The 16,778-nt window shown below is 45.6% G+C and overlaps 1 protein-coding gene across 3 annotated transcripts in view; it reads right to left on the minus strand.

The window, feature by feature from the left end:
* The window catches only part of Stk35 (serine/threonine kinase 35), an 85,658-nt gene that overhangs the window by 54,600 nt on the left and 14,280 nt on the right, over positions 1 to 16,778 (minus strand). For all 3 annotated transcript variants that reach the window (XR_015441992.1, XM_021254970.2, XM_004840666.3), the window contains exon 3: positions 15,604 to 16,353. Coding sequence is in view for 2 of the 3 variants with exons in the window: in XM_021254970.2 (XP_021110629.1) it covers positions 15,641 to 16,353 (713 nt within the window). In the remaining variant the exon portion in view is untranslated. The remainder of the gene's footprint in view (positions 1 to 15,603; positions 16,354 to 16,778) is intronic.

Here is a 16,778-nt window from a genome sequence, read left to right on the forward strand (position 1 = left end):
GCAGATATTGAGAAGCAGGTCTTCAGTGTGGGGAGGACTAAGTAAAGAGTATACTTACAGCATGTTAACAAGTTGCTCTGTCAAGGGCATGGACTTTGGAGTAGGAAGACCCAAAATTTACACCACCACCCCCATTAATTAGCTCTGACCTTTATTACATCAAAGCCCCCGAGCTTCAGTGTTCTCAACTTAAAACAAGGAAATGCTTACTTGGGCAGATGAATACCAGTGACAGCACATGTAATAGTTGCATTATACCAAGAGGTACTTAGTGAGTTATGATGGTATCATATCCAAAAACATAAAACAAAAACAAAACAGAAATCTCATAATAGTTACTCTCTCAGGAAAAAAAAACCCCAGGCAAGATGACTTGGCCTCAAGTCAGTTCTTTCTCAAGGTGACAGTCTCCTTTCTGCTTTGGGCTCTGGCTTCTGCTGGTCTGGTTACTGCTTGTTCCCTGCAGCTTTCCCTCAAAAGGACTCAGCCTTCCAGAGCTCTCCATCACCTCCTCCCAGGAAGCATGTTCAGAAGACTCAGTCTCTCCAAGGACTCTGCTCTCCAGTGACAGGATCCACATACCTTGGACCTCATTAACCACGCTGTAGGCACCAATCTTACCACCTGAGACTATAAGCTTCCGCAAGCAGTCAGCTGCTTCTCCTCAACCTCTCCATTAACAAGCAGTGTTGGGTTTTTAAAAGGAGTTCAAATGCTTAGTGACTGGTACAAACTATAGTTGTACACGGCAATAAAAAAATTACTTTATAAACTTCACAGAATCATTCATTATGACAGCATCTTAATGCAAAAATATGGTTATAAAAATCCCTCTTTGGTTGAGTTCCCACTTCTCTGCCAAGCCCTCTGCATATACTCCTACTGAACATCTGAGCAGCCAGGTGTGGAGAGGGATGCTTGTCCTCACCCAGAGAGCTGGCTACTCCTCCATGCTCCAACAGCTGGTAAGGGACAGGGCCAAGACTGTGTCCAACCCTGACATCTTGCTATCTTTCCACCATGCCTCCCTGTGATGCCCCTCTCACACCTTAAGAGCTGGGTGGGAGAAATGAGCGAATGGGGTCATGGATTTTCCTGACATTACAGAACCCATAGGTTATAAAATGAGAAAGTTCCTGTCTCTACTCCAGCTCTCTCCACTGCCCTTCCCTCGCAAACTTTTCAGCAGATTCTCCTTCAAGGGGAAAGAATATCCAACTGTCTACAAATATTTTCCCTCTATGTGAGAGGGCCCTTGAAATCCAGGTGTGGTGGTCGGGGCTGGCTTGGCTTCAGACTATGTCCCTTAAGTCTAAGCCAGCCACGGTAAGGGGTTTAAGACAAGAGCAGAGTGAGATGGGAGACTTAGGTTTGGTATCAAGTTCTGGATTCCCCAAGTCTTAAGATGTATGGTCTCCTGGCCCGGGGATTTAGCTCAGTGGTTCCGGCGCCTGCCTCGCAAGCACAAGGTCCCGAGTTCGATCCCTGGCACAAAAGAAAACAAAAAACGATGTATGGTCTCCTTCCAGGCCCAACCATCTGTAAAATGCCAAAAAATACCTACCACCTCCCCTTGGCCAGCAAGAAGCTGAGGAGGTGGTGGTGGAGTTCTGGCTGGGTGCTACTGGGACACTAGAGGACTCTCAAGACTCTCACACTCGAAGAGTTGGAAGAGGCAGCAGGGAGGAGGGCAGCCTACAAGAAATAAGCACTGGCTCCTACACAACTAGGGTCTCCCTTTCATCTAAGAAACCCTAACCCCATCTTCTATATCCTGTCCACTTATACATGTGTGTCCAGAGGAAGGCAGCCCTATGGACCCTGAAAGGCACACTGTCACCTAGACTATAACAGCACAAATACAATCTTAGGTGTGGGCTCCCAACTGGCTTTCTATTCAGAGATGCTGAAGTAAAATGCAGGAAATTACTGAGAGCCAAGAAGACCTCTGTAGCCTCTTGATATATGCAGGCAAAATTTCTTAACTAGGAAGCAGCACTGAATGCCAAAAGGGGCTCCAAAAGCACTGGATAATACTATGTGAAGGGGATCAGTGAGTGTTTAGGGTGAGGTAGACCCCAGCTCATAACCCCAGCTCATAATGGGTGGGGGGGAGTAGTGGAGTTTCTCTCCCTAAAGGTTTCAAGCAGAGCCTGGGATCCTCCTGAGAGGGAATGACCACCACAAACAGGAGGTAGGCGCTATGTCCCAGCAACTGATGCCCAGTCCACAGCCCACTTCCTACACTGAGGACACACAGCTGGCAGCCCAGTGTATGGCAGGGTGTGACTTGCTGAGACAGAGGGTGTGATCAGAGTTTAAAGCCAAGATGGTATGCTGCCACAATCACACGTCAACTTTATCTCAAGTATGCCAGAAAGTTCACTGAATGATTCTATGCCAACTTCAGTAAGCAGTTACTGCAGAAGCTCTTAGGCTTAGCGACTTGGTCTCATTATAGTAACAATCTTGTCGTCACCATTGCTAATCCAATATTATTTTAAACCTTCTGATTCCCTGGAGTGTGCTGCCAAAAATGCTAGTTGAATATTAAAATCTTCTCCAAATGCACAGAAAGAATCATCACCGGGCAGGACTGAAATTCTAGAGGCAGACATCTCTGTGGTTACCCAGCAATAGGCGGGGCTACACACTGAGTCATTTGTCTGGGTCTAAGAACCCAGACTGATTGAAACCTGGTCTCTCAGGGAAGTCAAGGGACCCTGGGTGGTGGGCTTGGTGGCTTCCCTTAAGCACCTTAGCTGGTAAACAGGTCCTGGGTGGAACTCAAGACCAACTTTTTGTCCCCAGAAACATCCCTGGTAATTAGCAGTTAGCTATGTGGATACCCTGACGAATTCTCTTCCTCTACTTATTAAGCATGAAGTTGAAAATTAAAGCTGCCAATTGCCTCAATTGGTCCCCACAGGGATAGGTTCAGCTGTGGCTGCCAGTATTAGATAAGAAAGGGCTTGGGGAAAAGGCTGGGAAGCTGGGAGATACCCAAAGGGCCTTCTGTCAGGAGGAAATGTCTAAGTCCCTCTGCTAGCAAGAAGAGGTCACTCTTCCATATGGGGGCAGGATAATTTGTGGTTATAAAAGGAAAGATACAAACAAGGTAGTGCCCACAGTGTAGTCTGGGCAAAGGGAGACCATATTGAGTTCTGGTTATACCAACTGGTCCAAAGTCAGGACACACAGGGGAACTCATGGGGGCACTTGCTAAGGGGTTTGGAGCCCTCTTAAGGGAAAGAGTTAAACTGTTAGGAAAAAGCCAAATGAAAACACGTGATTGGCCTATGAGAATCTGGCAAAAACAAAACAGGATGAGTGCAATACAGAGCCACCATTCCTGGATTTGCTGTGTGCAGGCTACAACTGCAGTGGGTACAGTACAGTAAGCACCATCCTGCACTTGGGGTCTGGAGAAGGTAAACCATTTGGCCAAAGTCAGCCAGCCAGTTAAGTGTCAGAGCAGCAGTTTAAACCCAGGCTTAACAGCCCATCAGGTTCAACATGGAATCCTGTGACGCCCAATACCATTATGGAAGCACAAGGATTCCAACCCTCTATCCAGCTGTGCCCTTTCTTCCTTCACAGGCTCAGAAAGGCAACTGTACAGTCTTACACCTTCTGGAGTCATACTGCCAGGTATGGCATCTCATCTCCCTCTGTTGGGGGGCTGACAGCTCACCCCTCACTGTTCTGGACTCAGGCTCCTAAAACACAGCCTCACGCAGCACTGCCCACCATTCAGATCACCCCACCTCCTCACAGGATGAAGTTTATCATCCTCCTCAGGCTGGCATTCCAGGCTCTGGGCAACACAGTGCCACTTGGCTTCCAACCCTGGCCTCTGTGTGAGCTGTAGCAGGGATACTTTTTCCACACATTCTCCATGTTCTGCCTGTGCTCATGTTGATCCCCTGCTCAGGAGACCCTTGCCAGTTCTTTCCTCAAGATTCATCTAGAGTCACATATCCACACACTATCATTGCTTCTCCAAAGGCCAGCATGCTCTCCTCTGAGTGCCAGGTAGCCCTGAGACAGCACAGGGCCACTTTGTACTTGCCCAGATGGACTTTCTTGGGAAGAGTTTGGTTTGAGCTCTAGCCCTTCAGCTAAAGACAGTCAGCTGTGTGGCCAGGAGCAAAAATCACTTTCTCTCTAAAGGGGGTGAGGTAGGGGAAGGTGAGAGCAGGATACAGAGGACAAAGATAAAAATTTAACAAGACAAACAGAGCTGGGCGTGGTAGTGCACACCTGTAATCCCAGCACTGAGGCAGAGGCAAGAGGTTCAAAGCCTGAGCAATACAGTGAGACCCTGTCTCAAAAACCAAAAACAAAGACCTCAAACAAGATAAACAGTGAGGAGTACTAAGTCTGGCAAGCAGTACCCGCTAAGCAAGATCTGATGAGGTGGGGAGACACTCCCCCACCCCACCCTCTCTCCTCCCCCTCCTATGCCTTGTCATGATAACCATTCCAGCTTGGCCCAAGCTCGCTTGTTCCTCTGCAGAAAAACAGCAAATGCAGGTCTACCAGCAAGCTCTGAAAACTCTCAGTGTGCATCTGCTATATGAGTTCAAATATATACCTAGGAGTTCCTGGGTTCCAATGGAGAGACATGCCTCTATGTATTATTCTTCCAAACAGTTCAAGGAATGGCCTTGAAGCCCCCTCCCCACTAGCAGAATGTCAAGTTAAGGCTGGAGAGCCAGCCTTCAGCTTCTGGTACTTTCACTTAGAAACCTGAAGGCAACTGAGACCAGACTTTCTTCCTCCAACTCCTTCCTTGCATTCCTTGCATTAACTCAAAATATAAAAAGATTTCCCAAATTGCAAATTAAAAAACAGCTCTCAAAATCAATTTTACTTATAGCCAGCAATCTAGTCCTGGTGTTATATAACTATTAAAAATAAATAAAAAGAGCAAAATGCTGGTGCTAGAAAGCAGCTCCATGGCAAAACCAACAGGCAGGCCATGCGACTAGACTGGCACAGGTTTTCAGTTCTAAAAACCAAAATAATACAAAACCAACAAAACCTTGTGTTCTTGAGACACGATAGACAGTGCATATGCATATGCAAATAAAGGCCTAAGAGCCAGACACATCAGTCACCTAATGAGAAGCTGATTACAAGGTAAGAACAAAACAACCAAATTGAGCTGAATACAAAGTCAGGAACACAGCCCTGGGTCCCAGAAGGTCATTCTACTCCATGCCTGTGAAGGTGACCTACCTTCAGCACCAAACTTGGGATACCACCCCCGTCAAGTCCATCTCCTTTTGCAGTCATCCTTGCCTCTTAAGAGTTCTGCCCCACTGACAAGTTACATAAGCCACAGATCATGGGATCACCTCTGAGTTACCCCTTCCTCACGGCCCTAATTCAGTTTGAGAGACCCCTTTAGAAAACCCCAAAATTCACCCTGTGCCATCTCCAGTGCCATGTCCCCTAACCTGGGCAGCTAGGACTTCCTAATTGGGCTTCCTGCTTCCACCATGCTTGCCTCTCTCCAATTCCACTGGCCACACAATAGCCAGAGCAATCCTTTAAATGTGCACATCCAGGTCAAAATCACAGTTCAACAATATGTCATGAGCTACAAAGTTGCCTTGAATAGGCTCCCAAGCCCTCCTGGCCTTACCCTACTGTACCCTCAGGGCTCCAGACAACTCCTTCCTCCTCTGCTGGGCAGAGGCCTCATCCTTCAAGTCTGTTTCAGGGTCACCCTTGCAGAAAAACTCTGATCACCTTGGGAAGGTCTCATTTTCTTCATCCATTCCTGATTGATATATCTGCAGTATTCCTTTATGACATGTCTCTCAAACTGGGGTCTAAGTTTGCCTCGGAGCAGGCCTATTCTTTTCACCAGGGTATTACAAGCATCTCAGTAAAAAACTAATGGGCTCGTCCGATGTGTGTGTGTCTTTTCCGTTTTATTAGAAGGGAAAGGAGGGTAGCACAGGAACCAGCACACACTCTGAGATGCTACTGGTAGTTCTAGCTCTGCATGGCCAAGAACTGGCATTCTTTGACCTTCATATTTGTGGCAACCCCTACATAAGTGTTAGTGACCTCACTTTACAAATGAGGACACCAAAGCCCCGAAAGGTACTCAGAGTTTAAATGCACCAAGGTCAGGGATATCCACTTCCACAGCCCAAATGTGGCATGCAACAGGTGCTCAGTCTATGCCTATAGGATGAACAAATGAAGTTTTCTAGTCATCATTCAAAGCCTGCCTATGCATCACAGTATCGTCATTCCATGTGCCCTATTGTGTCTCAATTTTCTTTCTCTGGGGGGTGATCTGCTTACCAGCAGTCTTTGCTGTTACCCTGTGATACCCTCTCCTGGTACTCACTGGATATCATTCTAAGACATTCTTCATTAGCCTGGTTCTAAAGTCTGCTTCCCCAAGGACAGGGAGGCCCATGGAGGTTAAATTATTTCTTCCTCCCAGGAGCAGAAGGCCACAGGGCCTTGCCTCAGTCTAAATACATATACCCTGAGACTGAGCAAGAAAGTATTGTCCAAGGTCCTAAAACAATGGTCCGCCACTGAATGAGAAACATGCCAGGGACAGGGGGCAAGGGAGGGGGTCAAGAATGGTCCTTCAGGTGCCCTGGTTCTCTCAATGAGGAAACCAGGGCCCAGATAGGAGTAGCTTGCCCAAAGTAATTAAAGAATCACCAGTACAATTACACTGGCCAGGATTATAACCTTGCAGGCTCTCCTGGGTTTCAGGCCCAGCTCCAAACGTTCAGAGGGTAAAATGCTAAAAGGTGAGGGCCATGGCCTGCACATTTAGAAGATGGTAAGGTGGCAGTTGTGCCTTTGCCCTCCTTTGCAAGGATAGTTCTCCAGCTTATGCATGCAGTATGCAGCATGTGTTTGGCCTGGAAGAAAACTCTAGAACTCACCCTCCCTAGCTTCCAATTCTGTGGTTTGAGGTGGGGCCAGAAATGGGCCTTTTAACAAGTTCCCAGGTGTTGCTGGTCTGCAGACCATGTTTTGAAAGCCACTATACAAAGCTTTCTCCCTGATGCTGTGTGTGTCAGGGAGTGGGATCTAGTGAGGAGGGTCCAGGAGTAGCATGATAATGGCTTGAAGTTATCTTCCAGATCACCGGATACTCTTGACCTATTCAGTAGGAAACTTCTCACTCATGAACTCAGTTACTGCCACTGAGGAACAGAAACAATCCTTCTCTTTCCAACAACAGCTGTATTTCACATAAGGTCAAGGGATAGTCTGTTCATGGCATCACTAAAACCTAATTCTAGAAGCAGGTGGGAAATTGGAGTTCTGATGACAGCTGCTGCACTGCTGCAGGACATGTGCAACAGTGGGATGAAGCTGTGTGCTCTCCAAAGGCTTTTGGTGCCACATGGGCCAGCTGGTAACCAGGCCACTAGATCTAATTCTGGGCAGGGGAGGTAGGAGGACCTCTGGACAGTGTCAGTGGTGACATCTGGATTTCACATTAGGTACTTGGCCTAAACCCCAAGTTTGTTGAAGGTAAAAGACACCCTGTTGTTTGTGTGGGGTGTGGCAGACTCATACTCTTTTCTGTTGCTCTATGCAAACCAAGGGTGCCTTCCAAACATTCACCAAATCCAAGCCTGCAATCTGGTTACTAACAACAAGTAAGTTTTCACTTGTGACTTCCAGTTCTCTTTATGCTTCGTAGCTTGGTACAGGGGTTGGGCTATGCTGGTAATGCCCATGCAATCTGCCAAAGTCCAACATCACTATACTCCTACTTTAAGCCTTAGATTTCAGCTTTCTGAAAGGGCATGTTTTAGGCATGTCCAAAAAAAAAAGAATAGAAAGGAAAAAAAAGAAAAGAGGGGTGTTTCATGTGGTTGCTAAGGGTGTCCCTATCCCGAAAGGATGGAAGTAGATGCCCAATGAGTCAACTGGCTAGCACTGTCTTGGTAATTTTCCCATCGGAAGAGATGACCAGTACTAAAATCCAACATGATACACTGAAGCCAACCTGCTTTCCCCATCACTATCACAGTGCCATGTCTCTGGATTCAGAAAAAAACAGCCATTCAAAAGACTACTTACCCTTACCCGACATCAAGATCCTTTCTGCTTCCTAGGAAAACATGAGCATTTCCATTTTCCTCACTATGTACTATGAAGAGCCTAGGTGGTTCCAATCCACTCCTGAGTCCCCAGGCATCACTTTAAGAAACAAAATTCAGAGTTTTTTCTGACCTGTGTATGATGCAGGCTGAGTTATAATTTTCCCCTGGCACCTCTCACTGAAAGTGAAATTCCTCTAAAGTTGGGAAATTCATTGCAGTGTTTTATGGTATTGATTTATTTTAAACTTGGTTGGCAGTTTTAAGGCCCACCATGCTCAAGTCCTTGAAATGCTGGTGGAGATATCCATTTATTTGATTTTGTAATAGCATGGAGGACTCACCAGAGGAAATGAAAAGGGGCTGGGAGTTTGACAGCTCTGCTTGGACTATTAAGACAAAACTTTGGGTACTCTCCTCAGGCTTGGCTCCACATACCTCCACTTGTGGAGATCACTATGAAAACAGCTGAGAGTACAGTACCCTAAGGTGTGACCTTACATTCCACCTGGCTGATACAAGGTACCCCAAACTTCCCATTAAGAACAGGCCCCAAACACCACCTCCTCCATGAAGCCTCTCCTCTACTTTCCTGTCTCTCCCAGGTCTTGTTTCCACTATTAAACTGTAATCTCCTAGGGGACATCGGGGTCTACTCCAAGTGATCAATATCTCCACTGGACAAGAGTCTGCCGGATGCCAGGAGGGCTCCTGCCCACCAAACCTGACCTCGCCTTAGAACATTTCAATCAAGGGGTATAGGCAGCCCCACCAATTGCAGAAGGCACAAAAGATGACTTGTCTTTACATTCAGAATTCCATGCTGGGGAGAAACACAACTACTCTCCCGTTTTGCTGGGGGTGTTCATTGCTTCCTTGGAATGGGCTTCTACTGGGGTGTCAGGGACCAGACATGTAGAATACGTTTATGGATGGTGCCACAGACTGTTCTGTTGGCACTCCCTCAGTGCCTTGTGCTTTCCTGGCTGCTGGGCTTGGGATGTACTATGGGTCTAATTTTGACCTCAGCCTGCTCATGTAGCTTCTGCCTCTTATGCTGCCAGTACCCTCATTATAGTGGTGCCTCACTATCAGCCTTGCCACGCCTGTCAATGTTTGGGGCTGTGTCAGTGTAAGTCTAGAGGAATCTGCATGAGGCTGACCTCATCTGAAGGACTGGCTGGTGACCCTGAAGTGGTGTGCCTAAGATCAGCTGCCAGACTGGAGGATACCCATGGCACATCCATGGCAGCCTGTCCACTGAGATCTACAGGGCCACTGGTGTAGTGCTACTGGAGGGGAACCCACCACTCCTAAATCCATTAGGAGGCAAAATGGAACAGTGGAATCTCCAATCAGATGCACCCAGTATCAAAATCCTGACTCTCAAAACCCGAGAATCTCCAGCTCCCTTATCTGTAGAATGAGGGCAAACAACAGAATGGTTAGGAAGGTAATTTGTAACAATAGTAGTGCTTAATTTAGGGCTAGAGATGAAAAAAGGCAGGGTCATTGCCCTCCACAAGTCAGGGGCTCCTCAAAGCAGGCTTTGGAACCCTGTTACTGTCAGTATCTGTGTGGCCCTGAGGTCAGAGAAAATGGGAGCTGGAAGGAACCCTGGGCCTCCAGGATGCACTGCTCACAGCTGGCTAATTACAAGAGCCCCTGAGTTACTCAGAGGGATGCTGTCTGGCTGGTGGAGCCAAGGATATCAGGGAGGGAGAGTGAGGAGCATCTGGGCTTTGCCACGGCCCCAGGGCCTGCCTGAGCCCTCCCAGATACTTTCAAGTCCTGCAGAGCTTCAAGGAACAGCTGATCCTCAGGGCCAGAAGCCCCATTACATAACCAACAGCTCAGCTTCCTCTGGCCAGCCAAGGGGAACAATCAGGAGATGGCAACAGTAGGCCACAGGGGAACTGCTGGGTCTTACAGAACACCAGCTTTCCCCACCTCGGGAGGAAAACTCCAATAACACCAGTAGAGACGAGGTCCCAAGAGACATGTCTCTGTATAAAGGTACCTAGAACCCACCAGGGTCTTCAGAATCGAAGGCTGAGCTTCAATTTCTTGGGGGAAGAGTAACTAAACACTGAATATTATTTACTCAGTCCCTTCCCTCTGGCCCAGCTCTGCAAAGTACTCATGAGACAAGGTGAGGCAAAGCTGCCACCCCCACTGTACAGACAGGGACTCAAAAGAGATCAGGGAAAAAGGCTCAAATTCTAGATCTACCTGGGTCAAAGAATAGATAATCCAGAAGACAATGCCCTGGCCCTAAAGGCTCTCTCCACTTTAAGTAAAACTCCTATTCTTAAGGATCAAATAATCCGCTTCAGGGCACAGGCCCACCCAACACGCACACCCACACCCATAGTTCAAGGCTCCAGCAAAGACTAAGCTAGGATCAGCTTCTAAAGCATAGAATCAACCACCAATATTGGCTCCTAGCTAGCTATACCTGTCCCACAAAGCCTCCCTGCTTACAGTGCCCTTTGGGCTACCTGGGTGCTCACCAGCACTCTCTGAACTTTCTCAGAGCAGAAGAAACTACCTCCTCTCATAGGAAACTTAAGCACCAGGTGTCTCATGTCCATGTCACCCTTCTCAGGATGCTCACGTAAAGGTGGGAAGGAAATTCAATATGGTTAATGTGTAATTGATGGCCGAATTCAATTATGAAAACATTTAAAGTTTATAGACAATTTAGATGATTCAATGAGCCAATATACCACAGTGGTCAAAGCCATGGACTAAGGCCTACATTCAAATCTAGATTTGGCGCGTTACTAGCTCTGTAACTTTTACCAAGAAATTAGGCGTGACTTCTTTCTGTGATGGGAGGCAGCTACCAAGATTTCATCTAGAGCAAAGAATACTTTCCATGACCTTTCGGGTCACATCAACATCTGATTTCCTTCAGCAGGCCTTAGCTGCCCAACTCCAAATAGACGTCATTCAAGGGCTTGGCCTCAAAAGGCCCTAGTAACGGAGGTTTGTGTACGGTACAGCAGACTTGGCCTGAATGCAGATTCCTTCATCCCACAACACGCTCCCTGGTAACATGTGGGTGGTGGCACCTGGAACATCAGTTTGGCCAGCTTCTGGCTGGGATAAAACTAGTAGCTGGGGCCAGGGATTTGGCTCAGTGGTTTTGCTGCCTGCTTCGCAAGCGCAAGGACCCAAGTTCAATCCCCAGTACCAAAAAAACCAAAACAAAAAAAACTAGTGGCTGGCCTATTACATGTCTTCCAAAACTGACAAATAAAGGAGAGACAGGACCCATCATTGAGTAATTATTAAAAATAGATACATCTTTCTGGAACATTTAATTACACAAGATAGTTTCTTATATTTACCACAAATAGGACTCTATCTGTGCATTGTCACTAGCCAACAATCCTTTCAAGGGAATCCCAACTTTCCAACACAAAGGGCATTTCCTTTCACTATGGCAAAAAAACTGATACCATTTATCCTTGATTTAAATGTCACTCTGAAATCCACAGTCTTAGACTACTGAGGTGTGTCTTCACATCTGTACTGGACTGGGGTCAGATGTGCTTATTCTATGCAGCTAATCTGAACTGAAACGAGTCTAACAGGAAAACTGGAAAAGAATCAGGACACATAAGTTCTGTCCCTTCACTTAGGACCTCTCTATCCCTTTCTAAGTTTCTAGCTACCACCCACTTCTCTGTTAGTCTTCACAGCAAAACTCCTCAGAGCTATCTGTACTACTGGTTCTCAAAGTGCAGTCTGGTTTGGAATTCTGTGAAGCCAAACTTTTTCATACTGATAAAGGTATTATCTGCCTTTTTTTACTTTCACATATACTATATGAAAGTACTATATACTTTCTGTGTTGGGAGGCAGCTACCAAGATTTCATCTAGAGCAAAGAATACTTTCTATACTTTTACTATATACAACAGAGCCTTCCAGCGTTACATGATGGTGACATGGCCCAGATTACAATACAGAAGCAAATGAAAAACCAGCTGACTACTAAGGAAGACATTAAAGAGGTTTGCAAATACATGTAACAATGCCACTCTACTTACAGTGCTTACTTTTCATTTTTGAAGTTATTTTTCATAAAATATACTTATATAACTGTTACATTTTTCTCAGTGTTAATGTTTAATATTGCAAATATCCAAATATAGTCCAAAACCAACGTTCTCTAGAGTCCTTTGTTCCACCAGTGTAAAAGGGTTTTCACACCCAAAGCCAAGAATCAGGATCTATGCTCTCACCTTCTCGAAACCCTCTCCCCCTTGCTCCTTCTAAAATCTACTCACTAGGTTTCCCTGTAACTCCTAGCATCACTAATGTCTTCCCATCTGGCAAACCCAATGGTCAATACTTAAGTCTTCATTTCACTTAACTTATCCAAAGGGAATGCCAGTTGATTACTTCTTCTTATGTATCAGCTCCCTTCTTTCTCCCCAGTCTTAATGTTAGACAATCCAGAGTTCAGCCACTCCCAGAAGACAAAACCCAACTTTCTCCAGCCAAACCCATTCCTTCTCCGATGTCTTCCCCTATCTCACTTGACAGCAACTTTATCCTTCCAATAGCTTAGGGAAAAACCTTCCAGTCATGCTTAATTCCTTCTCATACTTCGTATCCAATCCACAGGAAATCTTACTGGCTCTGACTTTAAAATACACCCCAAATCTAATCATCACTCCCCTGCTCCACAATCTCAAGCCACTGCCACCTTGGAACTGGTTTACTACAGTGGTCTCCCATCTTACCCTCTCACTTCTCCCCTACATCTTACTTTTGGCACAGCAGATGAAGTGACCCTTTCAAGGGACCAAATGTCACAAAGCTCAAAACACACATTTTACATAAAAACAAAAGTTAAAATCTCTGCCATGGCCTATAAAGCCTACTCTATTTGACTTCTAGTTACCTCCCTCTTCTCTTTTCCTATGCTCTCTTAGGTGACTTGTGTTTTACTATGTCTTCTAAATAGAAAGCTCCACAACCTCAAAACTTTGGCTTTTCTGTTCAAATATATCATCTGTGTCTAAAATGGTACATGGCAAATAATTTTCAAATATATTGAATGAATAAATGGAATTAGCTTTGCTGTCTATAAAGCTTGGCAAGGGGAGAGGGATTGTACTCGAGTGTTCTTCCCAACTCAAGCTTCTGACTCTCTAACCAGCCAGATATGGCTATTTACAACCATAAGAAGACTGCAGCTTCTAATAGCACAAGGTTCAGCCCCACGCACTCAGACCTAGGCCCAGGCCCACAATCCAAAGTCCCATCCCCCATCCTGACAGTGCAAGAAGATAGGTTATGGTCAAATTGGTACCACTAGCACAGTAGTAATTAGCTGTCAGCATCACAAACTGAATCGGCCAACTCTCCTGGGACACTTAAGGTAAACAAGTTCCTAACCTTTTCTCTTATTTTCATAGCCACCTATTTTTCCTAGATAAAAGAAGTATCCATGTTTAACAAAACTTTGCCCTATAAAGCAACACAAATCCCAAGTGTGGATGTCTAAATGGGAGCCGTGATCTCAATTAGTTGCGACAACCTCATAATCCTAACCCAAATTGAAGTCCTTCAAATGCGAACCCTCCTTCTACATCAGGGCAAATTTGAATTGTATGAGGTCTTTCAAAAACAGAAAGTGAGATGGAAATATGAAATGATAGAATGAAATACAATTCAAACACTGGCAAGCCAAATCTTGAGTCTCTTAACACAGCACCACCCAAGTCTCATTCTGGGGAAAGACACTTCTCCTAGTCACTGGGTGGCAGACAAACTGGCTGGGCACATGGAAGATTCTCAAAGTGTCTGTGGAACAGAAGAATTAAACTTAGTGACTCACTTCCAAGTATGCTCAATGAGAAATCAGACCCAACTCAACTCTATGAACCAGGTCCACCTAGAAATCTGAGGGTGACAAGGGTATTAAGAACTGACCTTTGTCAAGCATGGTGGTGCATGCCTGTAATCCCAGCACTTGGGAAGATGAGGCAGAAGGATTGCTGCAAGTCTGAGGCCTGTCTAGGCTACACAGTGAGTTCAGGGCCAGCCTGAACTACATAGTGAGACCCTGTCTCAAAAAACTAAAAAAAAGAACCTAACCTTGTAAATGATGACTCCCGAGGCTTCCTCCCTGTAATCACTGCAACCAGCAACACCCACCACCCCGCCAATTTCAAGGCTTTAGCAAAATCTAAGAGTAGCTTATCTCTGCCTTTTCATATTGACATTAAAGGAAAAGGGGAAGAGGCCCACTCAAATAAGATATACTTGGCCTCAATGTAGTCAGATCCTGGATAAATCATTTGACTCCTGGCAGGGTGGTAAAAGTAAAATGAATGGCAATGTGAAAATACAGTACCAAGCATATATGGTGATCAGTTTCTGATCTACTGCCCTAGCTTACACCTTTGGATTTTCTACCTCAACCTCTGCCCACACTATTCCTTGTCCTGGCAGGTCCTTGTCTTCCCTAATCTCCACATATCTACATTCTCACAAAACTAAATTGGTCTAGGCTAGTGATGGCGAACCTTTTAGAGCTTTTAATGATACAAACAGCCTGCTATGGGATGCATGCCATAAGTTTGCCACCACTGGTCTAGGGTTTCCCAATGGGCTAGGCTCCCTTGGATGACAAGTGCTTTGTAGAGGGTGATCCTTCTACCTGGGGTACTCCCCTCTACCCTGTATTTGCTATTCTTGCCTCTGGGCACCATCTCCTGACAGGTCAACTATCCTTCAACACCCCTCTCCTTCACTGTAAAGCAACTTTGATAAAAAATCGATGAATGCTTCTCTCCTAAGCTGCAAAATTCATGAGGAAGGGGAGTGTCTGATTTTTGTCAAGTTACCCCACAGCCTATTTGACCAATGAAACCCCTCATAATTCTAGTAAACAAGCAAAACTTCACTATTCACTATTGTTCTCTTTATAGTATCTAAAGTGAAAAAAAAAGTCTGCTATCCAAAGCAGAATAAATTATGTACAGTGGGATGCCATACCATCACTGGAAGTCACACTTGAAGGATGACAAGAGGGAGGAAGGAATGTTCAAATGTTCAGACCAGTACTGAGTGAAAAGAGCAGGAAGTAACATTCCCTAACTACAGTAAGATTTAAACTACAGTGGATGTGTGAACAGAAAGGATTATGGATAATGATTATTCCCTGAAAACCTATACTGCTTTTGTAGCACATTTTCTACAGTGACTACTTATTACTTGATAAGAAAAAGTATTTCTAAAAATTTACAAGGTATTAGTAAAAATGCAGTCCCCCTCAGAAGACCTCTATAATGTATTTCCCAGCTTGGGCTCAAATAATCCACCTATCTCCTTACTGAGATTTGGGGGTGGGAGGAGTCTTTGATAATAAGGACTTACTTCTCATCGACCCTGTATTTCTCCCCAGCTCCCCAGGACTCAAAACACAACCCAGTCCAATAAGTGTGCATGCAGAACAAGAAGAGAGCACTCACCTAGTTTAAAAACACCCAAGATGTTCAGCCCTGAATTTTAAGCAGCACATGTGACCCGGTCCATTCTGGTTTCAAGTTCAAAGGCATCAGGCCGGTCCTGTGGGTTAGCAGCCAACATATCTTTCAAGAGCTGCTTGATCCCCTCAGACATGGAAGTCCTACGTTTCTGTGGGATGTGCAACTCCATCTTTGGGTTTTCTAGCAGCGCCTCACCAACAGGGACAATCTCAGTTCCCTGTTTAATATAGGTCCCTAGGAGCTCCTTCTTGGTCTCAGAGTCTATGAAAGTGATTCTTTCTATCATTGCCCAAATGATAATGCCCAGGGCAAAGATGTCTGCCTTGGCTGTGTAGTGTCCCTCCCAGACTTCAGGGGCCATGTAGAAGTCTGAGCCACAGGCTGATGATAGCCAGTATTTATTCACATTCACATTTTTGTTGTCTTGATTGCCCTCTTTGCCTCGAGGTGCCAGCCCAGCACAGACTTTGCTCAGTCCAAAGTCTGCCACTTTGAGGATGGGAGTGCCCGACCGCTCTGTGATGAGGATGTTGTCTGGCTTTAGGTCCCTGTGTACGATGTGGTTTTTGTGCAGGAAGGCAATGGCGCTTGTGAGCTGTAGCATGAAGCTTTTGTTGGTGGCTGGGTCTGGCCTCCGGGACAAGACGTACTGATTCAGGTCTCCACCTTCACAGAACTCCATGACAAACCAGAGATAGCAGGGCTCTTCAGCATAGCCCAGGATCCTTTCTCCTAAATCAGAAGAGGACAGGAAAGAGCCTCAGTGAGATGGACATGTTCACATCACTTCTGCACTTTGTACTTTTTAATGTAGTGCAAAGAAATGCACTATATTAAAGAATGACAGTGACAATATAATTTCTCCAAGAGAACTGGCAAAACCAGCACTGAGCCAATTCTAAATACGCAGGTGCATTTCCACCAACTTAGGACAAGTAAAGGTATGACACAGGCATTAGGGACCAGTGTCAAGCACCTGGGGGTTGTAATTAAGAGGCCTGGGTGTGAACTCAGCTTTACTGTTGTCTGGTTGACCATAAAACCATTGTTTCTTTATATTTGTCTATTACCAGGGAGCATCATTCCACCCATACTTCCCAAGGCCGCTGGGAAGATGAACAAGGTACAATATGAGAGAAGGCTGTCAAATGTCTGCT

The sequence above is a fragment of the Heterocephalus glaber genome, unplaced genomic scaffold (genome assembly GCF_053883595.1).
Source record: "Heterocephalus glaber isolate CG9 unplaced genomic scaffold, H.glaber_assembly_v1.0 deba00001532, whole genome shotgun sequence".
NCBI lineage: Eukaryota > Metazoa > Chordata > Mammalia > Rodentia > Bathyergidae > Heterocephalus > Heterocephalus glaber.